The 27,503-nt window shown below is 33.3% G+C and overlaps 1 protein-coding gene across 1 annotated transcript; it reads left to right on the top strand.

Annotated features, from left to right (window-relative positions):
• Positions 1-18,309: 18,309 nt before the first annotated feature.
• LOC18445622 (ras-related protein RHN1) lies at positions 18,310-26,786 on the top strand. Its single transcript, XM_006855503.4, has 8 exons — positions 18,310-18,681; positions 18,820-18,897; positions 19,144-19,311; positions 19,794-19,842; positions 20,297-20,370; positions 25,831-25,924; positions 26,196-26,296; positions 26,472-26,786. The coding sequence occupies exons 1-7, from the start codon at positions 18,643-18,645 to the stop codon at positions 26,294-26,296; spliced, it is 603 nt and encodes a 200-aa protein (XP_006855565.2). The 5' UTR covers positions 18,310-18,642; the 3' UTR covers positions 26,472-26,786.
• The last annotated feature ends 717 nt before the right edge of the window (positions 26,787-27,503 follow it).

Below are 27,503 nucleotides of genomic sequence, written 5' to 3'. Positions count from 1 at the left end.
TTTTGATTATTATTATTTTTTCTTTTATTTAACTAAATTTTTATCCACTTTTTTTTATCTATTTTATGTTTCTAATATGGCCAAAGGTGCACCTCAAAATTTTTGGACGTTATGCTCCAATGTATCCATTTGGACCTCTATATGTGTGGATATGAAAAAAAGTAGAATTTCGAAAGATAATGTATCTTATAATAAGTGATCTGGATCATTTATTTTTTAGATTTTCAAATGTTTATAGATATGCTCTATCCTGTGTTAGAAAAACATACCGGTTAGAACCAAAATCGGAACCGGCTGGTTAGATCAGAACCGTTAGGGTTCTGAGTCCGGTTAAAGCCGGTTTTAGGTGTCTAGTAGCCTAAGGTACACCCCCGTAAACTTTTCTGCCCAAAACCGGCCAGTTAGGGGTTGAACCGGTATATTTTTGTCAAACCGTATGGTTTTCTGCTAACCATCCTGGTTAGACGATATAACATACGCTTTCTATTAAATAACGGTAATGTACCCGTTATGGCTGTTATTTTAAAATAGGGGCCGTTATATGTAGCATATATACGTGAATCCAAAATTTCACTTTTTTTTTATTCGTTTTGTGCCATATTTTGTCTTTTTTTTTATGATTTATTACTGTAAATCATCATCTAGAATCTGAAAAATAAGAAATTTGGATTGAAACATCGAAAAAGAAATATTTTTTTGGGTTAAGATGGCAGATTTTTTAGGTTTTTGAAAATTTCCAACATTCTTTCAATAATCTCTTCAATACCTAATGATTCTTGAAGAACTTTGGGGGGTTTGATAAATAGTCAAATTATTTATCAGATTCATGTTTCAATTTGTTCAAAAAACCAAAGATTATTCCTTGATTTTCACCCAAAAGGCTATTGCTCAAAGAACCTGCTTTCGATCCAAAAACACAAATTTTTGATCAATTTATTGGTCGTTTTTTATCAAATTCAGTTGTGGATTTTGATCATCAAGGCTTAATCTCTCAAATAAAATAGGTATGTCTATTTATGATTGATTTTTTTTATACGAAATTTTTTGTTGCACGATATCATGAAAATTTCGTAGATTTGAATTTTTTCCATTTTTCAATTAAATTAAAAATAAAAAATATTTTTTGATGAGATCTGGTGCGTTTGAAAGATGATCGGAGCCTTTACAATGCATGTATGTTGATTTGTTCGATTATCCAAACATTGAGGGTTGTTTCTTACTTGAAATGTTGCTCGATTTTAGGAGTTTTGAGAAATCAATTTTTCTAAAAAAAAAATATTTTACTTAACAAAATTATGTTTTTTTGATGAATATGGGAATTGTTTTTTATTTTGCTTAGTAAAATTATTTTTCTAATAAAATTATGATTTCTTTAATAAAATTAATTTTTTTGATGAATATGAGACGTGTTTTTTTATTTTGCTTAGTAAAATTATTCCTTTTGATAAAATTATTTTTTTAATGAAATCGATTCTTCCTTTAAATTAGTGCATGATAATGTCGTTCGATCTTTTGCTTGATTTTTTTTTTGCTCGATTTTTTTAATTATGTTTTTTTAAGTGCATAATATAGTAATATTTGTAATAATGGAAATGAGACATTTTGTTTTTTTAAGTGCATGCAAATCCAGTAGATCTTTAAACACATGAAAATATTGAAAATAGATGGTCCAAATAATATGTTGCAAGATGCACTATTTTTGTGACCCGAAGTTCTTTTTTTTTTTTCATATTTATGCATCCCGATATCAAGATGTTCAATTAGAGGGTTTTCCATTTTCAAAAAAAGCCTTTTACAATGGATTTTCTAGGTGCACCTTAATTCCACATTGAAAAAGTATTTGGCGAGTTAGCCAACTCACAGTATTTTTGTGTGGTCTCCCTACAAAAAGTATGTCAAAGATATATTTTCAATCCAAAATTTAAGAGTTCGATAATCTAAACCATGACAATTATGTAAATTTGATTTTTTTTTTCAAAAAAAATAAATGTTATTTTTTGCTTTCCTTTCTTCACTATTCATTTTAACTTTTAATGGATGTAATATATTTTGATATCCATCTTAGAATAGACATTGATAGACAAGGGACCGCATGATAATAGGTGAGTGGCTGACCAACCAAATCTGTGTGCGCCTGCATTCTAAGGTTGCACCTTTATATAAACTTTTTCCTTCAAATAAATACGATGGAAGTTTCTTTAGCCTAGAGGAGAATGATTGAACTAGTCCCATACGAACTGAACCTATCAAATCTTTCTCTTTTTTTTTTTCTACATATCACTACGAAATTATCCATTTAATTAATTTCCATATTTTAATCAAATTTATATTTTAGTCCCAGCAGGAGGGAGAGCACACGGCAGTATGAACCACTGCTTTATGGTGGATGTGGCCTTAGTCACCATCCATTTTTTATGTTGAAGGTAGAGATTAATATATTTAAGTAAATAATTTTTTCTTTTGGACAATTAAATGTTAGGATTTGAACCTGAGACCTAGCATTGCAATTGGGAACATTAAGCCCGAGTCCTAATTCTTGATTATCGCTTATTATAAGCCTAAGTTCCTGTTAAATGTTATACTTGACTTTTCTGTTGTATACATTCATTTGAGCTCCTCTATCTCTCCCCCTAAATAATCTCTAATCCAACGAGTTAAAACGTGGTTTAGGCTAGGGACTCGGCCCTTTGAGTAATTTGGGGCGACTCCAAGAGGACTCACCTGCGATATTAGTCCAAAAAGAATTAAAAATTAATTTTTTTAAAAAAGTGTTAACAATAAAAAAGTAAAAACAAAAATAAGCTATAAACAACATTAAAAGTCCAAAAATTGATTTATAAGTTATAACTAGAAGCAAATTAGAAAAGCCCAAAAAAAAAAAAAAAAAAAAAAACTAAAATGTAGAATTAAGGTGCACCTCAAAAATCCATCATAAAAATTTGTTTTTGATGTTGAAAGACCCTCTAATTGATTATCTCGACATCCATATGTATGAATATGAAAAGAAAGTAAAAATTGAATCTTAAAAATAGTTTATCTAGCAACACATTATCAAGACCATCCATTTTCTAGATTTTCAAATGTTTATAGATCTACTTGATTTGAACCTATTTTGGAGTTTACGATTTTATAATTGCATATGAAAATAGATTATCAATAATTTTTAATAATTTTTTACACCAAAATTATATTTATGATAAAATTTGGAAGTGCACTTTAATTTGATTGTTTATAGTTACTACTTTATACAAACTACACCCAAAATTAGATACAAATATATTTATGTCTAATCAATGACACTCTAACAACCTCCCATTTTAAAATTTAAGAGACAAGAACGATTGTTACCTCATTATACAAAAGGTAAATAGTCTCTTTGTAGACGATCTTTTATATATATATATATATATATATATATATATATATAAAGTCTTTCCAACGTCTATAGGCGAAAATTAATAGTAATTTCGCTTATCCTCATCACCGTCTATAAAGTCTTTTCAACGTCTATAGGCGAAAATGAATAGTAATTTCGTTTATCCTCATCACCGTTTATATTTCATCACGCGGTCACGATTATCTAATAGTATTTTGTTATTATTATTATTATTTACAAATCAGAATGACCTAAAATTTGGAGGGTATGTATATCTTACTGAGGCGCATCTAATAAAAATATATAAAAAAAATATCCATGAAAACTAGATTGACCAAAATACCTCTAAAACTCTTTGGGGGTATTTTGGTTAATGTTTTTCATATAAAATATTTTTTTTTTAGTTTTAAAATATTCCACTATTTTTGATGAATACACACTCCAAATTTCAGATCATTCCGATTTGTAAAAAAAAAATGAAAAATGAAACACTACTAAGTAATCGTGACCGTGCGATGAACTTTAGACGGTGATAAAAATAGGCGAAATCACTGCTTATTTTCGTCTATAAGTATTACGTAGTGTTTTTCTCTCTCTCTCTTCTCTCTCTCTCTCGATATATATATATATAATGTATGTATTTTTTTACGTTTGTACACGTGCCTATCCGACCCAAGTTAACTCGAAATCCGAGTCAACTTTTTTTAAAACCTCATTTGAATCTCTCTCTCTTTAATTCACAATGCACTCACCTCAATTATTATTTTCTTTTATTTTTCCATAATTTGCTGCTCAATATGCTCTCTTTTTTTTTTTTTTCCAACTCTCTCTGTCTCGAAAAATGCTACTTTGGCTCGAGTTTATCTCCCTGCGATTCGGTGTTCTGTCAAGGTTTTCTCTTTTTTGGGAAACTGTACAATATTCCCTGTAACCGGAATTAATGTTGTGAGTGTCATCACCGTGGAGTCGAAGGGTATTGAATGGACAGTGGAGTTGTAGGTCCCTTCCATCTTTATCACCATTCATTTAATGAATTTACCTTTTAGATACTTATTACCGCATGCTTTCTTTTCATGGGTTAAGAATTTAAGTTTTTGTTTTTATTTTCACCATTTTCATTGCTAAATTCCTATTCTTGTTTTTAGCAATTTTGCTATGGGATTGTATACAATATAACTATTTACCGTTGAGACAAGGAGGTTACAATTGCATATGGGATTGTATACAATATAACTATTTACCGTTGAGACAAGGAGGTTACAATTACATACAAGCATGTGATGTGAAATCTCCGATAGCTTAGTATGTCACAGAATTTGAAAAAATTACTTTTGAAGTTTGAGCTTGGTCAATTGGAAAAAATATAACTTAATTTTACATCCAATGGTCAGATTCATTATGATCACATTGTATCAAAAATAAATGGTCGCATTGTATATTTTTCTTTTTAATATTTTGAGTGCAAATACCGTGTACTAGTTGCTGAATTTACCAAATATTAGCAAATTGGCATCTCATTATTTTGGAGAGGAAAGGTATAAGATTGAAAAGAAAGAAAATGGATGAAATGTTTTTTCCAGATTAGTATGAATATATAAATTAATTTTAAAAATTCAAGTAATGAGAATATCTTTGAACATATTTAAAGATATTTTGATCAATTTATTATTTAAAAATTATTTTTTATATTTAAGTACACTTAGGTGTGCAAAAACACCTTTACATACTTGTTTTTAAGAATTATTTTTTATTAAGAATTATTTTTAAGCACACCTAGGTGTGCAAAAACACATTATTTAAGAATTATTTTTTTATTAAAATGCTACATTAAATCGTGGCCATCCTTGTTTTTCCCTTCTAATATGAACAATCCTATGAAGCTTGTGTACTCCTAGAAGGAAATTCTCAAATTCTAAATGGTTTTCTACATCAATTCAAACATTGCCCATTTAGACTCGAGGCCCGAGTCTAACAGTATATGCCTATAATTCTAGGCAGAGAAGCCCATAATTGCCAGATTCTCCTTTTTTCAAATTTTTAAAATATTTTGTTAAATATAACAAGTTTTGACTCTAAAATGGAGGGATTCAATATTGGTAGATTCCCCTTTAATAACATTGAATTTTTTATCAGTGTTTTAAAACCCATCAATCCGGATCAAGAATTGGTTGGGATCCAACTAATTTTGAAAAGGCATTACTACGAGCTGAGTTCCTCCTAGAACTCCATATTTTATCTATATATTTTTTCAAGTTATCTTATGCTTTCCCAAATCCCCCACCATAAACTCTTGTTTTAAAATTTTTATGTTTTGTTTCTTATATTTTTTTCACGACATATAACTAGACTACTTCAGACAGACCCTCCAACACAGATATGTAGGGTGGATGATGAGGCCCCACTAATCCAGATTTTGAAGCATTATTTTCCACTCTTGCAAGAATTCTGAGGTCAAAAAACCCAAATTGTCACTTTTTAACTTCTGCATATTTGGTGTACGTAAAAATATTTCTGTATAAATATTTTCGCATGAAAGAACTCCCCGGTATAATTACATGTGAGAGTTTTTTCATGCCAATTAACCCAATTGATGTGGAAAAAAAGTGCAGACAGTAATAACTCCCGCACCTAATTACATTAGGAATTTTTTTTCACATAAAACTAATTTCGTAAAATTATTTGCACTCATAGCAAATATGCACCTTTCCAAGTTTCTCCTCAAATGTATGATACTATGATGTACTATATCGCTAATCAAATACTTCGCAATAAATATGAATCGCAGAAATAGTTGAAAAATTGATAATAAATTTGGAGATGCCAATTCTACGGTGATATTGATTGGCCGTGGAGGGTACTGAAAGCTCCCCTGACATGACTTGCTAAGTATAACAACAACTCCATCAAATGTGAAGCCAAACTACTAATTTACCAAAATACCCCTTGCCCTAAAATTTCTTTTAATTCCCCCTTGACTTCTGCTTAGGTGAAAATGGTTAAGAGAAACTATCATCAAAATTTGTAATTCATTTGAGAAAGTGGGATGGTGCCCAAACTCACTAATTCATTAATGATGGTTACTTTTTAGAAAAGGATACGGTTCATGTAGAAATGAGTCCCCTCTTGAAAATATGTTTTGAGATGGATTTTTTGACCTAATTTTTAAGGGCATGTAATCTCTAACATCGACATCATGGATATGAAAAAATAAATAAAATTTAAAAATTAAAAATAATAATTTTATGAAAAAAATATTTGGACCGTTAGTTTCAATTATTTAAGATTGATGTTTTATATCTCGGGAATCGCAAATATAGAAATGTGGTCCCAACGGCATGAAACAACTTTCCTTAGAAAAATTCATTTTATTCAAGTACTTTACAAATTGTTTAGTTAATAAATATCTAGAATATCCATTTGGGATTTGGGATCTTGAATAAGTAGATTTATTTTGGTAATTTTTTCAACTTAAGTTGTTCAAGCTAAATGATGTAGATGCTCTTTTTATGTTTAGAGTTTCAAACCAAAACACATGTTTTTATGCTTAAATGATGGAGTTTATGTAAGGCCTAGGCTTTATGCAAACAAAGTAAAGCCTCACCTTGAATCATCGTTCAGAAAGAACTTTAGGCATCATATATCTCTATGATGGCTCTAAATTTAATTTCCTACATCGACTATGAAATTTGAAGCTCAAAAAATGGGACAGATTTTACAGATACGTGAACACTTATTTTTAAGGTGAAATGTACAGTCTAGAATCTAGATAATGTATTATGATATATACTATTTTTAGGGTTTGAAATCATAATTTTTTTCACAACCATAATGATCAAGACCAAGACTATTGATGTGAAGGTTTTGGACACTATAACCATTATTCTCAGTGAGTTTTGAGGTGAGTCTTTATTTATTTTGATAGAGTTGCAGCCCTATCAAAACATTTTCCGCTTAAATATATTATTTTTGAGTTTGGAACCTGGGAAAAACAAGTGTATTTGCTCCATCGGGTCAACTCAAGTAGCCAAACCAAATGATGAAGCGACGCTTTTTTATGCCAAAGTCTAAATCTTGTATGTTTTTTTAATTCAAATCCCCTTGTTCCAGATTTGAAAGTTAGAAGTAGAGGTATTTTGATTAGAAAAAGTACATAAAGAGACCATTCATTTTTGGTACAAAAAGATTACAAACGCTCTTGTCCATCAGATCTCAAATTGGATGGTTGTAAGAGTGCCATTGTTTCGATTCAAAATTCAAATTTTTTTATTAAACTTCTTGACACATCTTAAGCCATCCAATTTGACATCTCTAATGATTACATATAAATATAATCTCCTTGTAGCAAAGATAAATAGTCACACATTATACCATCCCTTTTAACTATTTGACCTCTTGCAACATAACCGACCTTGCTTATTCGCCGTTCATAGCGTTTTGAGATTTTTTAACAGAATAGGTAAGGAAGCCCTTGAGTAAAAGAAATTCATGAAAATGATTGTTTTACCCATAAGTTAGTCAATTTGTCTCCCCAATGATTTTTTTTCCTTTTGAAGTGATTTGAGAATTTCAATAATACAATTTAAGTGATTTGACAATCTCAAATAAACACCACCTCTATATAGGGTTGACACAAGCATGCGGCCAAACCTCCACATGTACCATATTACGGGTTTGGTAATAAATATATTTTTTAAATATAATTTAATCTTAATTCTTCGATAATATATAAAATTCAATATGCAGATCATGAATAAGAATAAAAAAAATAAATTTAAAAATTAAAAATAATAATTATATTAAAAAAACATTTGAACTGTTAGTTACAATTGTTTTTAGATAGATCACCTATTTTCATCCATCTTTACGATGGATGCTTTATACCTCTGGACCACATATTATACAAATGCAGTCCAGCCCGTATGAAACCATTGTTTTTGTATATATGGACTAATTCATGCTCATTTCTTATTTGAATTTTGGGTTCTTATCAATCCAAATTTAGTCACAGTTGCAATGGTGATTTACGTATGAGAAAGGTTTATGCGCATTAGCAACTGCACTTTATTTGGGTGCTTCCATCTTCTATAATATACAGTAGAATGGATTTTGGATCTAAAATTAGGGGTGGCAATGGACCCAGACTCGACCCGGGCCCCAACCCGAGTCCAAGTATAGGTTCAAGAATTAGACCTGGCGGGTTGGGTCCAGGTCCAACTATTAGACCCGAACACTATTCAAGTCTGCGTCCGGTGCATGTGGACCGACACCGATGCCGACGCCGACCTGATCAATATTATTATAATTTTGGGCTTTTTTGCCCTCCTTCAATTTTAATAAGGGCATGGTGTCGATTAGCGACCCCCCGTTTTTGAGTCTCAAACCCAAATCAGGGCACTAAAATTGCTGCCCCCTCTTTTTGAAGGTGCCCATGAGTTTGTTTCATGAGGTTTTTCAGATGAGGTATGAGTGAGACATGCATTGATTGGTATGAATCTTTGTTTGTTTTTTGTATGAAATATCCACTTGGATCTCTATTGAACTTCTTTGTCGGATAATGGTGATATCCAAAATCACCTCCATAGGAGAATTCCATATTATATGCCATTGATATTGATATTAATATTAATATGACGAGAAACTAAACCCACTGAAACACTTTTACAGGATTTTTTGGTGCTATACAACTTAAGAAAATTTTGAAGAACATCAAGGCCAACCTGATTTGCTCCTTGGCTGGATATGTTGTGGAACTCGATCATAAACATAGGGAAACAAGTTTAAGATAAAAAATTTCAATAAACAATGGTTAGTTTTAACTTGCAGCGACAGAAACTATCTGTATTTTTTAATCAGAAAGTGGGATCTATTTGTTTTAGAAAATGATACGGTAAGCAAATGTCAAAATCTTGTAAAACTTGAAAACAAGTGTGTTAAAAGTGGAACATAAATGTTAGCCATAACGGATCGCCCTTATTATTATTTTTTTGAGCAATTCAGTGGGGAAGACATGCTTCAGTGGGGAAGACATGCCTTTTTACTATTTTTTTTTTAGTATTCAGTGAGGAAGACAACCTCTACCCATTTTTTCAAATAGTCTTGGAGTTAGTTTTTTTGAAGACGTTAGTAAGTTTTCTCAAATAGCATAGGAGTTAGTTTTTTTATTAATTTTTGTTGAGTAATTCAGTGAGGAAGATAGACCCCTAGCCATTTTTTAAAATAGTTTAGGAGTTCGTTTTTTTTAAGGCGTTAGTGAGGTGGTATCAGTGGGAATAGAAACCATAACGTGGTCATTACGGTGTGAGGATTGTGGTGGTAGCATCTCCAAATTGAATTGAAAAATATTTTTTCTTTTGAAAATATATTTTAATTATGTATTGAGAATTTCGGAGCCCCAAAAAATGGTGCCTACATAGCATATCTATGGACACCTGAATGAGTAGTCTAGATAATTTATATAAAATGCTCCATTTTAAGGATTGAAATTTGTGATTGTCAAGGTAAAGATGATCACTTTGAGGGTTTTATGATGTTGGAAGAGTAATTTCCGGTGAGATTCGAGGTGCAGGTTTAATGTTTTTCATAGAGCCTAGGCTATATGCCAACCTTTTCAAAGAAAAAGGTGAAAATCATGTGTATGGTGACCATGAACGTAAATTTGGCGAAATGCACGATTTTTATTGCAGATTTGGGAGACAAATGTCTCACCTAATATGTATAGGAAAGTTCAAGAGGATGCATTGGATCATCTAAAAAATTGACCATTATCATACCACTGGTTTCGAGATCGAGTTTTTTGTTTTCTTTTTTTGTTTGGGGGAGAGGGGCCTTCAATTATCGTAGGAATTGAACTTAGAACATTGTATTGCAATCATCAACAACCAACCAATCAAACCCAAGCCCGAACCCCCTGCTGAGTTGGGTTCGATAAGGATTCAGTTTTCAAATCATAAATCTCAAATTCGTTTAGTTTGTGGTATGCATGAGCTTAAATCTTTAAAGTAAGCATTTTTCGAAAATTAATCATTGTTAGTCGTTAATCTCGGCATGTAATTTGGTTTTAAGTTTAAAATATCGCCTTGGCTGGCCTGCAAAAGTGTGCATCAAATTCAATTTTATACTTTGTTACCATGTAATCCAAAATTTTATTCAAATTATTGGATTTGTAATTCCCCATTTCCTACATTTGACTAATCGAAACAGTTTAAGGTCAAAAAGCTAAAAAAATATTCGATGGGGAAACCATCCTCGACAATTTGTTTATCTTTCTTTTTTTTGTATTTTTCCCGTTATATACAAAATTGATGTCCAAGTATAGGTTGTTTATCGAAATTATTGTATTAGAGTGATGCTTGGTTCCTTGCCGTAATGGGCAAACTTTCATTGGGATTGAGCTCTCTCTCTGGTTCCTTACCGTAATGGGCAAACTTCCATTGGGATTGAGCACTCCTCTCTCTCTCTCTTTCACTAGTGTTTTCTCTCTCTTGTGTTTTTGTGTTTACCATGGACGCCAATTCTATTGTCACATCAAGGAAAAAAAATAAAAAATGATGCAGTTTGTATAAGGCTGAGGCTTTAAAAAATCAAAATAAAATTTACCTTCAAATAGTATCGAAAGACGTTTCCATATTGGAAATCTTTGTGATGACTTGAGAATTTATTTTCAGTTCTAATTATAAAATTTAAAGATTTAAAAATAATTTAGATTGAACAGATATATAAACACTTGAAAATCTTTAAAATTGACGGTCCAACAAATGTATTACAAGATGCATTATTTTCAAGACTTGATTCCTTTTAATCAGGTCCATACATCTTGAGGTCGAGATGATAGATTTGAGGATTTTTTAGCATTGAAGCAACCTCTTCTAGTGAATTTTTGAGGTGCTCTTTAATTTAATTATTTAGGGCCTAACCCTCATATAAACTTTTTCAAAAAAACCATTTGAAAAAAAAAAAAAAAAAACGAAAAAACAAGAAACCGTAAGCATTGGACTTGATTCCAATACTTCATGGTTGGTGTGGCAATGTGTCGGGGGGACATGTTAATTGATAGGTCAACCTGACCTAGGTCCAAGTGTGGAACCAAATATTAACCTGATGGGATGGGATGGGTTGGGTGAGGTTGGGTTGGGTTGGGGCCCAACTATCATGGACCTTATCGGGTCTGGTCGGGTCCAAGTGGGGTTCTTCTTTGGCCCGTACGCCTGCACGCCAGTCTTATATGAAAGACGATAAAACCCATGCTATAAGATTTTTGTAACCTCAAATCTTATGGGGATAACCTCTTGAACCTAAAATAATAGTAAGTTCAAAATATTGAACTGGTTTATCGTCCAATTTTTATTGTATTTACAATTCCAATTGAATTGTAAAGGTGGGACCCACTTACTCTTCACCGTCCAACCCATTGCTGAAATAATGGTGATGACCTCAATTTCAGGCTGTCCAGATAATAAGAATAATATTATATTATTATTATTATTATTATTATTATGTTGCATTTAAGAAAGAAAAGGGTCCTCAGCAACCGCGCATCTGCTAGTCCTACTTGGAGAGGAACCAGTAAAATTTGTCACGTCCCTCATTAATTGGCTTTATGATTGCCATCAAATTTTTTATAGAGTGAGATTTTTTTTTGTTGAACAATATAAAGTGTGATTATAAAAACTACTAGCATCATCATCATCCAAATTAATTTTAATTTTTTGGAGTCGGTATATAAATTATGTTTCTCAACATGGATTCAGAATTCATGTTAAGATGTGACAAAATTTTATATCAGATGCCTGTAACTCGTCCCTTTACCTAGGTTTGAAAAAAACCACCACCATCATCATCATCATCCAAGTCAATCTTAATTTTTTGGGACCGGCTACATAAATCATGTTCTTCTACATAAATTCATAATTCATGATAAGACGCGGCAAAGTTTTATATTGAGTGTCTGCCTAACGTAATTCTCCCCTTTTACCCAGATTTGGAACATGTTAAGAGAGGATTTAAGGTTCTCACCCTAATTAGGCCATAACATTATACAAACCAAGATTTAAAAATACAGTTTTGTGATGGAAATCACCCCCTTCAAAAAACCGGTTCTAAATGTCAGTTCAGAATAATGATTTGACCGCATGAATCGACAAATAAATTTTTTTAAAAAAGATATAAAGAACAAAAATAAAATTTCCTGACATTTAGGGAGAACTAGATTTGCCTCGACAATAAGTCGTCCATAAATAAAACAGATGTATGAACTCAATGTTGATTCTGATGTAGACTTATTGTCACTGAAAAATCATTCATCTCCCCGCTAATTGTTTGTAAACTAGTTTTTATTATTTTATTTACAACCTCTAAATTTATATATTTATTTTTTCAAAAGCTACTTTAAAGTGAACTCCAAAAAGCAACTGTAAAAGGGAAAACACACCTTCTTGTGATATCAATTCCGTGGGAAAAGAACATGTAATTTGCACATATTTTGGAAAGTAGTAGTAATTGGAGCATTTGTATGCAATTAAAATAGAAATATTTCAAAAATTCCACCGCACGTGTTACATGTTTCCAAAATTCCAATTGTTTTTTCTGTCCATTTTTCTTAAGTCGAAGACAAATCCCATTCTCTCTGTCTAACACCTCCCATCTACACTCCTCTCCCTCTTTCTCTCTCCCCCTTATTTTAGGGGAAGTATGAAAGGTTGCCCTTTATTAAGGGAAAGGTTTTTATATGTCTACTAATTAATTTATGGAAAATGGTTTGATAGGGTGCAGCCTTATCGAAATGAGCCTCACCTCAAAACTTATTGAAAATTATAATTTAAGCATTGGAAAACTTTTACATCGATTATCTCGAATTGAACACTATAGTTGTTAAAAAAATTAGGATTTTAACCTTTAAAAATAATGTAAATTGTAACAAATTATCTAGACTTTCCATAAAACCCTAAAAATAAGTGTTCATAGATATGCAAGATCTATACACTTTTTTGAGTTTCAAAATTTATTGTCGGTGTTAGAAATTGATTTTAGATCATCACGAAGAATCCTATTGTCAAAAGTCCTTTCCGGATGAGGATTTCAGATGATGCTCTATTTTGCTTTCATAAAGCCTAGGTCCTATAGAAACTTCACCCCATTAAATAGGTGATGTTTTGTGTAACATCAAGGTGCATCTCAAAATCTCATTAAAATATCTATTTCGGCAGCTAAAACTCTTATCATTGCCTAAATGTCTAATTTTCACCCCTATAATGAAATTGAAAGCTTCGAAAATGGTGCAAATCTTGCATATCTATGAGCACCCGAAAATCTTAAAAATAGACGGTCTAGATGATGTGTTATAAAATGGACTAATTTTAGGACTTGAAATTCAATTTTCTTTCATATCTATATATATCGAGGTCAAGATGATCAATTCGAGAATTTTCCAATAATGAAAAAGCCTTTTTCAATGGGCTTTTGAGGTGCACCTCACTTCTACAGTTTATTAAAAGTTTATATAAGGTTGCAACCTTAAAATGTAGAATTATAGATGCACCTCAAAAATCCATCGGAAAAGGTGTTTTAATGTTGAAAAACTCTTTCATTGATCATCACGACATCGAGATGCATGAATATGAAAGGCAAGAATATTTTGAGTATCAGAAATACTTCATCTTAGAACACATTATCTAGACCGTCCATTTTTAAGATTTTTATATATTTATAGATCTACTTGATTTTAACCATTTTTGGAGTTATAAAATTTTTATAATTAGATATAAAAATAAAATTTCAGATAATCCTAAAAAACTTTTTGAGAAATTATCAACAATATACCTTAATTTTAGCCTAACTACAAAGGAAAAAACCCCAACTTTCATAAACCTCATCTACACCATTTTCCTCATTTTTGGCTTTTTGTTTTTACCAAAATAACCATCACGGTAGTCTTTTTACCGTGAAGAACATTGCGGTACTTTAAGTACCGTAATATTTAGCACATTTTATACGGTAATTTAAATACTGTAATGTTTAGCGCATTTTATATGGTAATTTTACTACCGTAATGTTTAGCGCATTTTATACAGTATTTTAACAACCGTAGTGTGCATTTATACGACACTCGAACTATTGTAATACTTTCCATAGATTATACGGTATAAAAATAACTGTAATTATTTTTCGCCCTTTTTTTGACAATTTCTTTATCAAACCTTATTTTCACGATTTCTTTAAACATTTTCTCATTTTCCTTGGCCTCATCTCTCTCTCTCTCATCCATTTTCTATCCTCTCATCTATTTATTAATCTCTAAATGATGTCTCTGAGAGCTATTTCCTAATCCATGAGCATCAAATATACACACCAACACTATTTTATAGTTATGTCATCAAAATATTATATTGTTTTTTTATAGTTACTTGATGCAGTTGGGTTGGCCATTGTAATTTTTTTAATTAAAATATTGCATAAATAAGTTTTAGATTTGTATTTATATTGTAGCATAAGTATTGCAATCTAATGTCCCTCTATAATACAACCTCCTCATTATATGTAAATATTTTGAAACTTCTCAGCAGTATTTTATATTTGTTTACATATGAAATTTCTATGCAGTGATTGAGCTTGTACGCAACAATATGCACTAGTGGCCTCTTTACAACAAAAAAACATAAAATATCATCATAAACGCTTTCGTCGTATTGACAATTTCTGACCCTACTGTGGCAACTGCAATTCTGTATTTAAGCTGCTCTTCTCCTGTCTTGTCACGCGATGACATAATTGTCATCTAGGCTCCTCTGGTTGAACTGATGTAGGGATGAGTTGTGTATTATTGGGCCCATCATCTGGTTGAGAAGGGAGCCATACTGGTAGTATGTTATCTTCCATCTCATCATCCAACTCCAATTCCTCAGATGCATCCTCATCCACTGCAGTTTTTAGGTCATAAACTTGCAACAATTCTAATGCATCCCCAACTAGGTCCCAATTTTTTGAATTGTAACCTTCATGTATATGTTGAGTTGCATGGCTGATGTCCCTAGGCTGTATCAAGTCATATGAAAATAGATTATTGAGACTTCTAAAATTAAATGTCATGAATAAAACAACAACGGTTCTCAAATATTATTACCACTCTATCTTCGTCATTATAATCTCGATGTGCGTATTTAGAGGGATGTTTCCTAAATGAATTATAGATTAGGGGTCTAGTCTTTAGCTTATACCACTTAATGTATTATTGTGTCGGCTTTCTATTGAACATATCTCATTTTCCTGACACATATAATCTAACCTATTCATCTACATATTAATTTCACTTCGAAGCTCATATGCCCAGTTGTCAATCCTCTTCCCCATTTTCTCCCTCCTCTCCCACTGCAACGGATAATCGGTAACCCTTGGTGAAGTCCTGTAAGGGATCAGTCAGTATCACTTGGTGAAGTCCAAACTGCCGGAGCACACGATCTGGCATGTATCTCTCACAAATGTGTCAACATATGAGGTATGTGCGATACAAAGCAATCTGACAGACAATAAGCCCATAATCTCTATCCTTTTTAGTTTCATTTCATATGTCAGGATAATCATCGTATGGGGTCCATAAGACCAATGACAAAAAAAAATTACATATTTTAAGTTAAATAAGCTGCACAAAAAATTAATTAAAATATAAATAAACAAAATCAATGATAATTATTCTATACTAACATCATTTATCTGCGTGTTATCAATCTCCTGTTGCCCCACAAGACCAAAGTTGTGGGAGTTATCACATTCTCTAGGAGGGGCCCACTTGAGTGATCTAGGTTGCCCTGTCCTTATTTCTTTGGGAATTGGGCGCAATAATTTGAAATGTTCGTATGCACATCACTGAAATACATGTATAAACAAATAAGAATTACAATAAAACAATATCTATCAAACTTTAAAAAAACTATCAAAACATTAATATACTAACATTACCAGCAAAACAGTGATTGATCCACTTAGGTGTTGATGGCCAAGACGAACAACTTTTGACAAGCCTCGAAACAAAAAAACTAGGGCAACTGCACCCCATGCATACTAACCAATTACTTCCATATCCTCAAAAAGATGTAAATATATTGTAGGCACCGTACCATTTTGTAGAAAAAGATTGTACAACCGATTGGATATAGGAGGTCGGCAAAGGTGTATCGTAAATGGGTGATACAGTTATAATTATGTGGTAGCTACTTAAAAGTGTTCATCAACCATGTCGGCCGGATAATAGAATAGTTACAATCAGGTGGCAGCTGTCATATCATGCAGACTATATAATTCTCGTAGTTCTCCACTTTCTTCAAAGTTGTAGCTACGCCATTTAACCAGAGAATTTTTCATGCATCTTCAAGAGTAGGCATCATCTCTCAGAGGTCTATATTGAAGTGCCCGGTGTTCGTCTCTATGTGCCACCTCTCAATAATAATAGACAATATGCTATGGTCGTGGTGAGTCATCGGTACTATGGTCAGAGGATGCAATCCTGATCTCCGGACCAAATCGATTTGATCATTGTTTGTTAAAGGCCATAAAGAAGCTGCATTGAGCTTCTCATCAACCCTGAGGGGATTTTTCCAGTCCTGAAATGAAATTTGTGATTTTAGATACTAAAATAAATAAATTGATTAACCAACATGATAGACAAAGTATATAATTTCAAACAATTGTACATACATCTCCTTCCTAGATCTTCTGTGATATTTGTTCTTTCTGTCTATTAAGCAATAGGAATCTCAAGACATCTAGGGCAGGGTGCATCTTCTGCCATGATCCCTATTCAAAAAGCCATCATAAACAACCTATCAGACATCTGATCAAAGACATTCAAAGTAAAATGACAAGATAATAAAAAAACTATTAGTCTAATAGACAACAATTTTGCATGCTTGCCCACCTGATCAATTTTTAGCCAAAATATTGTTTAACATTCAAATTTTCTTTGGGTCCAATTTAGAAGAACTACATTAATATGCAACATCTTTTAATCAACATGATTTAAAAATGCAGAACTCATTGAAGTTTACTATATCGTGATTCACATTCAAATTGGGACTCATTTAAATCGTCATATCACTCATTTCATTCAATTTATGAATTGGATGAGTTAATTGCTCTAGTGAATAAAGCTTGCATGAGTGAATTAAGTAGGTTTAATCACATTTTTTTGTGAACATCTTACTATACTCTTTTGGTACAAGTGAATCAAGTATGTTTAATCATAGTCATTACTACACAAAACGCACAATAGAGCTTAAGACTTAGGTGTAAGTATATATCCTGAATTTGGTTGTCTCAAACGATGAAGATATAAATCCCCAACCATTGCATACATGAAAGATGAACACAAGATAATTAGAATAAAGTGCAAAAAAAAAAAAACAACACAATGCTGAACAACTTCAAAGAAAAGATGATTACAATGTGGAAACAATACAATCGATCATCACACGGTAGGCTCGAAATGTGGGAAAAATAAATAATGATACAACTTCATTTATAAATTTGGAGAAACATTTCTTACCTTAAAGATATGATGAGGTGATGGAAATGAGGGAGAGAGACCCGTGAGAAATTGAGCGCCACAAATCTTGAGGTTGAGAACCGTAAAGGTTGAGAGCTCTACCACGATAGAATGCAAAAATGGCTTCAGGGTATGGTATATAGAGTGCGATAGTATTATGACATTTCGAGTGCCGTAATAAACCTCCAACTTCTTATGGTAAAAAAAAAGCCGTAAAAATAAGTTAAGTTTTACATTAATTAAATTACTTCAATTATTATGGTATTTGAATTATCATATAAAATGCTATATGTATTACAGTGAAATGACTATTGTGAAGATTATTTTGATAAAAAAAAAGCCGAAAATGAAAAAAAAAGATGTAGACGGGGTTTATAAAAGTTGAGTTTTTTTTTTCAATTAAGCTAAAGTTATCGTATGTTTGTGATAATTTTCCAATTTTTTATACCATAATTGGACAGTATGATAAAATTTGGAGGTGAGCCTTAATTGAATTGTTTAAGGTTGCAACCTCATAGAAACCGCACCCTTTACTAATTATTAATTGAGTCTTTCTTTCTACAAGTTTTGGTCCATATTCCCCATCTAAGAGTCTCCTCTAAGCTTGTCGCTGTTCATGCGATCGTCAACTCCAGTTTCCTCGATAATTCGCATACCTAACCATCTCTCTCTACAATTTCTTGGATCGAATTCGCTTCTCTCTCTATCTGCAACGAGAAATTGATCTGCAATCTTCATGGCTTCTGTGGGCAACAATAATCTGAACGCTAAGCTCGTATGTCAAAACCCTCATGCTAATTTTTTTTTTCTCATACTTTCTTGTTTTCAGTTCATTTTTATTATTGATACTTTTATTTCCTCTTGCCTCTCTTATATTATCAAAAAAATATTATTCTCTCTCTCTATAATCCAGGTTCTTCTCGGGGATATGGGTGCAGGCAAATCAAGCCTGGTCTTACGGTTCGTCAAAGGACAATTCATGGAATTCCAGGTCTTCCAGCTCAACAATTTACTTTAGGGCTTCATTTGCTCCTCTTTTTTGTTTATTTGATGTGGGGTTTCATTTTATTAGATTATTCTTCATTTTTATTTTTTGTAGGTTTTTATTTTACTGTGATTTTTTTGGTTTTCTTCTTTCCTTTTTGGGTTTTGTTGGTTTTCATTTTCTTACGCTTTTTGTGTTTTAATTTTTGGATTGGAATTGGGCCATGAATGAATGAGTCTTTGGTTTTGTTAGGAATCGACAATTGGGGCAGCGTTCTTCTCTCAAACTTTGGCTGTTAATGAAACTACTGTAAAATTTGAGATATGGGACACAGCTGGTCAGGAAAGGTATCATAGTTTGGCACCCATGTATTATAGAGGAGCTGCTGCTGCCATAATTGTCTATGATATCACTAACATGGTAAGTGATCAATATTGAATATATTTTCTCTTATTCAAGCAAACCCTATTGACTTCTTTTTGTTTAGTTTTCTTTTCTTGTTGCCAATTTCAATCACTGATTACTTCTGTAGAATTCATACTGGTGTACTATATGTATCCATCACGACGTTTAAGCAATTGTGTTTTTGCCTTTTGAAAATTGAAAAATAGTGCTTTTTAGTTTTGGATTGTTTCCTGTTATGCTGTCTATGAATTGGGGTAGGTACCACCTGAATGGGAATTTTGTTTATGAACTTTTATGAAAGTGGAGACGGGTTCTTATTCTTTGTTTTCAAGATTACAGAGATTATGATTTTGTTTTTGGTTATTGTGTTTGAGAAATTTTGGATGTCATTTTGTATGTTTGAGCAACTTTTATTATAAAAAAGATGTTTGGTTTTCATGGCTAGTTTGGTTCTGGTTCATCATGTAATTATTTGGATAACTTCGTTTCTCATACAGGATTCCTTTGCACGAGCAAAGAAATGGGTGCAAGAACTTCAAAGACAAGGTGGGTCATTTACAAAATTCTCAATCATAGTCTGCCCTCTCTCTCTTCCTGCAATAATTTTGCCAGTGTTTCTTACGAAGTGCCTATACTTCATTCTCATTGTTATTTTGAAATATAATTTTGCCAGTGTTTCTTACGAAGTGCCTATACTTCATTCTCATAGTTATTTTGAAATTCACATGCTCTTGTTGGGAATTTAGTCGCACCACAGATAGATTGAACGATTGGAGCAAGTCAAATGGATAACTAAAAAAAATTTATTCTTCCTTTTGCTCTCCGAACATCTCGGGTTATATGCTTGGTATTCTATCGGGTGCTTCAATACTGAAAATTGTTTGATTTAGTGTTCAGTAATTGAAGATTGTACAGTATAGGAGTTTCACTGTTGTATTTACAAGTATCATAATTATGAATGTTTGATTAGTGTTTTATGGGTCTCGCAACGTTTCTTTAGGTAACCCAAGCATGGTAATGGCACTTGCTGGGAATAAAGCTGATCTAGAAGAGAAAAGAAAGGTTACACCAGAGGTAAGTGGACTATTGATCAGGGAATTAAATTCTGTTGTATCTAGTGATTGACCTGTGATTTGTTTGATATATGTATCTTAGTGAAGAATTATCCTCTTTCAATGTGGAGTGTGGTGGTTTGCCATTTTTAAAGCGTTATCCATCTTTGTTTGCAAGCTAGCACTGGATGTACTTAGTTCATCTCAAGCTTTGGGCTACTCTGAAAATTTGAATGGCATGCTGCTATATTTGACTTTGTGGACAATCACCTTTGCTTGCAAGGTAGCTTTTGATGCAATATTGGACTCATGATTGGGTACTGAGATACACTTCAGTTAACTTGGCGGAACCGGCTTTGGAGTTTGATTATTTTTTACAAATTTACTAATGAAATATTGCTAGGGTCTGAAGGTTGTTGGGTTTGGTAATCAGCATAAGTAATTTTTTTGTTCAAAACCTGCCATTGTGTGTCCTTTATTGGTTGCCCTCTTGAATTGCTTTATAGTCCAGATTTTTGCATTGTTACCCTGGGCTACCTTTATGTATCCACTTGGATTACTTAGTACTTCTGGTGTCCATTTGTTGTTATTATTGCATTAAGCCGAGATTGATAGAAGAAGTGAGAGATAGAGAATCCGAGCCTTGACTGAAGATTTTGCTATTGAATTAGAATGCAAGACTCATGTATGTATTGCATGTATACTGCCTATAACAGAATGTCGTCATAGAAAATGACAAGGGGACAATGTGTAATTTTTTTTGGGGTAAGAACAAATGATTAAATTCAAATAATGATTAGTCTCCAACTGGCTTATAGTACCATAGCACATGAGCAGTGTATGACAGGAATGCCCCTGTTAACAGTTTCCTGTTTCCCTCAAATAGTTGCTGTGGAATCCCAAGAGTTTTATTTTGTCAATTGAATCACGGATTTATTGAATCGGTTACTATTCCTGAATCTGGAAAGGATATTGAAATCAATAGTCATGATATCTGATTACTTCTTACTTGGCATCCGGAATAAACTATATGATTAAAGTAAAGACAAAGCCCAAGTAGGAGAGTTGAGAAAGAGAAACTACTAATACGAGACAGTCACAACCTTACTAAATTGTCTGCCCACTGATGCTGAGAGGTGGGAGTGGAAGAGTGGACCATGCGTGTGCATGCTATTCATGATTTGAGGGACAAGCTGACAGGCAATCTCAATATACACTCAGCATTGGGTTGCATGTTATGTAGATCACATTAGTTTTTGGTGTTATTGCCATGCAAGAGAATCAAAGTATGAGGTTACTTAGAACTGGTGATCAAAAGAATTGCATGTAGTCGAAGTGCATATCATATTCTTTAACATGGTATTGGCTTTCTTGCTAGAGTGAGAGACCATGACTTGCTTTATACACTTCAGGAACTTAAGGAATGTGCCTGAAACATGCAATAACTTGTGTAGGACATCAAGTGTCAGGGCATCCAGTTGTATCTACATATTCCCTAAATTTGTGGGTGTGATAGGAAACAGAAATGAATCTTTGATATAGAGTGACCCGTTCAAAAGCATATGATTTGGGGAACTACAGTTAAGTGAAAATGGTGAGTTTCCAATAGAAACTGGCTTAATATTTGGACAGCATGAGAAATGTATTCTTGGCATGTGATGGTAAGGTAGAAGACTCCCAACTTTCTATCTATGAGAGTGGGATTATGGAGGGTGTTGCATCTATTTTGGTTTATGGAATACCCATCAAGGGGATCTCCATCGCATTGTGGTAGTTAACATTAAGCCTGGAGGGAGTGTCAGCAACTTCCTTATTTGTGACAGTATGGTCAATGAGGTAATGAGGTGTTTTTGCATGACATAGATGAAAGCCATGGGGCAAGTTAGCATCTTCAATCCCTGGAGATAGGCCACGAGTCTGAGAGCTTTAATTCAAAATTGTGTCTTGACTTCCTAAAGGTTCTTTGGATGAGGGGTTACATGAATATTGTTATCAACTGCATGCAGGTCATCAGCATATAGTAAACTCTCCTTGAGGGTCTTGTGCTTGAATTGAGAGTAGTTAATAGAACTCTGGTGATATCCTGTTTTACTTGAACAATAGAAAGTTTCTCAAACTAGACTTACAGAGGTTGTTGTTTAGACTATATTTGGGAGGCAGACAAGTCTAAAACTTGAGGATATTTAATATTTGTTTGGTTGCTATAAGGTTATAAATGTCAATATGGCCTATTGCCTATATTATGATATGATTTTTTATTACAAAGAGTAGTCATCTTTTCTGCTGAAACAAATGTATTATAATCTAGGCCAGTGCTGTGAATATGCTGATTATAACGAATGAAGTCTTAAAAGCTTTCTATCTTATAGTTTCTCATTTGCGGCCAAATTGTTTTATTTTTATTTTTTTCCTATCTTATGGCTTCTCAATTCTCTTTCCTGATTTTAATTTGTTATTTTTGGAGATATGCAGCCAAACTGTGTTTTCCTTTGATAGATGCGGAACTAGATCCCAAGGACCATTGTTTTACTGTGCTTGCTGTCCCTCATGCACTGAAGCCTTTTTTTGTAGTCCCTTATGCATTGCAGCCCTTAACCATTTACTTGAGAAGCATCTGTATGAATTAAGGTAAAAATTGGTACCTATGGTGGCCCTGTATGTGGTATAAGTTGATTCTTGAGGACACAAAAGAGATTAAGAAACTGCAGATATATGCGCTGTAAGGATAGGTTGATTCTCATAAGAAACTCTATCTAGGAGAGAGGAGGTCTGTAATGGGATGTACTTTGGTGTTGTGTGATAATCCAATGGGAAAAGTGAAATGAAACATGTATATGGTTGGAATTCCACACCAAATGATGAAGTGTGTGACCTTATAGATGAGAAATCCAGATAGCATGAAAAAAATGGGTGCAGTGGTTGGTGATGGGGACTGGGGAGTTCACTGTAGGGGCGAAGTCTCATAAAGTGCCTTATAGGAACTCAACATGATGAGAAATTCGAAGAGACAGGGTCATAACACCAAACAGTGTATCTTTATTTCCCCTGACGGTTAATACCTTTTTCTGTTCGCCATGTCTAAGAAGAATCCGTTTAGAAGAGCTAGCAAATGATCTACCCATTTAATGAGAGGGAACAAAACACAGCAACCGCCATCTTTCCCTCCAAGAGTCCATATTTTTTTGAAGATGCAAGGATAAGAGAGGTTTCCCAAAGTAGAAATAGCCATTCTGTTGTAGATAAATAGCTATTAGTGCAATTTCTCTCCAAAGAAATATTGAACATGGAATTCAGAAATTAAGGTGTTTATTTATGGTACCAAAATTATGACAATGAGTTACAAATTGTTTTGCTTGTCAAAAAAGAATCCTAATATAATGATTGTTGCTTTCAACATTTGGTGGGTTGATGGGGTGGGGAGGAGGGTGGTGTAATAACATGGCTGCTGGTGGATAATACCCTTTTCAGTTTAGAAAATCTTGAAATACATGGAAGTGTGATCTTCTGGTGAGTTTGGATAGAGAATTTTACTCTTCGTTGAATGGATTTTCTACTAGTGTAAAATGCCTGAAGCTTTTAAAAATATGTCTAAAGTGAAGGAAATAAACCCTCACATGATGAGAACAACCATTAATGAAAGTAAAAGGGTATAATGTACTTCCTTTAGTGGCTATTGGCGATAGCATCTAAACATTCATTTGAATAACATCAAATAATATCAAATGGATTCGTGGCTTTACTATCACTTGAGGTAAAGGGGGAGGGTGTTATGTTTTGCCAGTTAAAAACACTTATAAAATATACTGACACTGTGGTTGTGAATTTGAGAACTACTGGATACCACCTCGAAGTTCATCGCAGCCAGAAGTTTATTATAATATGGAGGCCTAAGATGGGATTTCCACTAAGAACTATAATGGAAGATATACTTAGATGGTGGGAGATCCCTTCCTCAAGTGTGCAAGAGGTAGATTAGGGGTTTTGGAATGACACTATTCCTCATAAAAGAGGCATCCATCTTTACATCCTTCTGGCCTTTCTCATATTACCCTCCTTGCACAAGAAATCCTTGGATAGATGCAGATACATGGAACAGTAGAAGGAATAGAAGAGGTTGTGGGAGAATGCCAGTATTTAGGAGGATAGTGTAATAAGTGGCTGGGGAACAAGGTTTTGGGAGTGGGATTAGTCATGTATTATTGGGTTTGTATTGCCAGCCTTATTCTGAGGTTAATACAACTAAGGCAGGATTAGATGCTATAGAGGAATAAGGTAAGGGAAAATAATCAAATTGTTATAAATGTAAAATGAAACCTAGTTATCAAGACGAATGAGATAAATGAAAGATACATGAAAGAGACTTACATCAAACAGATATTAGAATTTAGAACCATTAGTATTCTTTGAGAAATAGATCCAAATACTTGGAGTTAGGTTGAAAACTTGACCTATTTTCTAGTTTCTTTTCTTTAATGTTATTTCTTCATCTCTTCTGATCTCCTTGATTATAGATAAGTGAGGAGATAATAGGTCGATCACTGGCTTCTAGCGTAGCCATTGGTGGGGGTGAATGGTTACGAGCTACTAGGTCTAGAAGGAGGGTGTGATAGAGATGTTTTAAGGTATAGGTTCCTAGTCAGGGGCTCCTTTTCCATGGGAAGTTTGATATCATAATTTTGGAATTGTAGGAGACCCCTTGGAATAGCTCCATTTTTTAATTTACAGGGTGTTGGCTTGCAGAAGATGTCCATTTTTCAGAGGCTTTCACTGACTGGACTAGCAAGCAAGAAAAGTTTTCATATTTGACGATTAGTGATGGCTTTAGTATGTTTTCCATGACAAGTGGTGGGGATGGTGAATGTATTTATGAATTATGAAACTTAGGGTGCATTTAAGCAAATATGGACTAACATTAAAAATAACCAAAAAGCAGACTTGTGAAAGGTTTAGTAAGTGTGAAAGATTGACATTTGATTATATATTCCACTATAAAAAGAAGGTTAAGTAAGTGTGAAAGATTGACTTTTGATTATATATTCCATTATAAAGAAAAGGTTAGGGGTCCACTGCTTGCAATTTTCGATTTAGATCATGTATCATTAAGTACCTAAAGAAATGGTCAGTGGTTAATCAAGATGAAGTGAATGGCAAGAGAGGGAACCCGTGGAACTTATCTAGAAGATGATTGATAAGATATGATTTCACCTAAAGGATCTGAGAATGATAAATGTGAGGAGTGGGAAAGTGGAGATGACCATAACTGTATGTATGTTTGTTGTAGTCAATTTTGGGTTATATTATAATTCTCTTAGTTTAATTTTGTGGGGCATTATTTTTCATTTCATATGGTGCATAAATATCATCTATGCATGCCTGTAAAATTATAGTGTTGTTATTTTCCAATTGATTTAATTTCTGAACCAAGTGGTGTGCTCTTTACCTGCGAATTCAGTCATGGTGACTTTTTATGTCTACTTTGCAGGAAGCCAAATCGTATGCTGAGGAGAATGGGCTTTTCTTCATGGAAACCTCTGCTAAGACTGCTATTAATGTGAATGACATATTTTATGAAATAGGTAGCCCTCTACTTCTATAACATGCGAATCACTAATTTAGAGCAATCAGCAGGGATCTTGTACCCCCCCGCCCCCCCAACCCACCCCACCCCACCCCCCCACAAAACACCAAAAAACAACAAAAAAAAGAACCTCTTCCCCCTCTCTCTCTCTCTCTCTCTCTCTCTCTCTCTCTCTCTCTATCAATATACATATATGTGTATGTATGTATGTATGTTTGAAGACATTATGGGCTTCATTATTGAAATTTTTGAGTATCTCGTGTGCACAGCAAAAAGGTTACCTCGAGCCCAGCCTGCACAGAATCCAACAGGAATGGTTCTTGTGGATAGACCAGCAGAGCGTGCAAGAACTGCTGCCTGTTGTTCCTAGGTAATACGAACATGAGAAATATTTTCCCATTAGTATGGCTTGATATTAAGTAGTTTGTGAAGTGGTGATTTGGTATTTTTAATGTTCCATATTAAATAAATAAAAAAATGGTGATTTGGCGGTTTAATGGTTTTGCCTATTAATATAACTGGTTATTCCTTTGATTGATGAACAGACGATAGAACGGCTTGAGTTGAGATGCTGATTGATGTCGAGCTCCTTTCACCTTTTGAAAATGGCCGATGGGATTTGGCCCAAATTTCTATAGTGAATGGTTTATTCACCTCAACAAACACATAGCTTCTTGCTTCTTCACTATTTGCGGTTCTGAACTGTGTAAATAAGACATCTCTATATATCTTCTGTCCTGTAGACATGATGCCACAACTTGGTGGCCGTTATTATAATGTTACTCTGGGTCTCTCAACTGGCTTTATATGTTATATTTGTTCATTTGGGCTCTTAATGCATTGCTTGTTGGCATTGTTAATGGCATTTTGCAGTTCACATGTCGGGGAGGTTATATTCTTCTTTTCCTTTATTCTTGGTGATAATTTTCATGGGCAATGGAGAACTCCCAATTAGGAATTCGTGATTCCCTCGTTTGTTACTCGTGTGAAATATTTTATTTTTATTTTTATTTTTATATTTATACATCTTGAGGTTGAGATGATCAATTTGAGGGCTCTTCTAGTTAATTTTTTATGCTTGCTTTAATTTGATTGTTTAGGTCTTCAACCTTATATACTTTTTCCTTTTATCTTTTGATTAAGGAAAAAGTTTATATAAGGTTTCAACCTTAAAATGTTGAATTACGGATGCACCTTAAAAATCTATCGAAAAAGGTTATTTTAACGTAGAAAAACCACGTGATTGATCATCTCGACATCGAGATTTATGATTAAGTCAGAGATTTATGGCTATGAAAAATAAAAAGATTTTGAGTCTCATAAATGGTGCATCTTACAACATATTATCTACCTTGTCCATTTTTATATGTTTATATTATCTACCTCTATTCTATTATGGACGAGATTTTGCGTATCATCCTGGGAGCTTTCTCCCCCCGCTTCTGTCCCTCCACACCCTCCGTTTCTGTTGTTCTCTTTCTTTTTTTTCTTTGTTACTTTCTCTTTTAACATCTTCGTGTATTTCAGAGCAGTAGCTCCTTTATTTTGTTTTCTTTCTAATGATAGTTATTGTTAAC

The sequence above is a fragment of the Amborella trichopoda genome, chromosome 9 (genome assembly GCF_054954075.1).
Source record: "Amborella trichopoda isolate Santa Cruz 75 chromosome 9, AtrichopodaSantaCruz75HAP2 v2.0, whole genome shotgun sequence".
In the NCBI taxonomy this organism is placed as follows: domain Eukaryota; kingdom Viridiplantae; phylum Streptophyta; class Magnoliopsida; order Amborellales; family Amborellaceae; genus Amborella; species Amborella trichopoda.
This window is presented reverse-complemented; position numbering and strand designations above follow the sequence as displayed.

Coding starts and splice junctions, on each gene's coding strand:
- LOC18445622 (XM_006855503.4), top strand. CDS start 18,643: ATGGCTTCTGTGGGCAACAATAATCTGAACGCTAAGCTC. Junction 18,898..19,143: donor GACAATTCATGGAATTCCAG/GTCTTCCAGCTC, acceptor TGGTTTTGTTAG/GAATCGACAATTGGGGCAGC. Junction 20,371..25,830: donor AAAGAAAGGTTACACCAGAG/GTAAGTGGACTA, acceptor TCTACTTTGCAG/GAAGCCAAATCGTATGCTGA.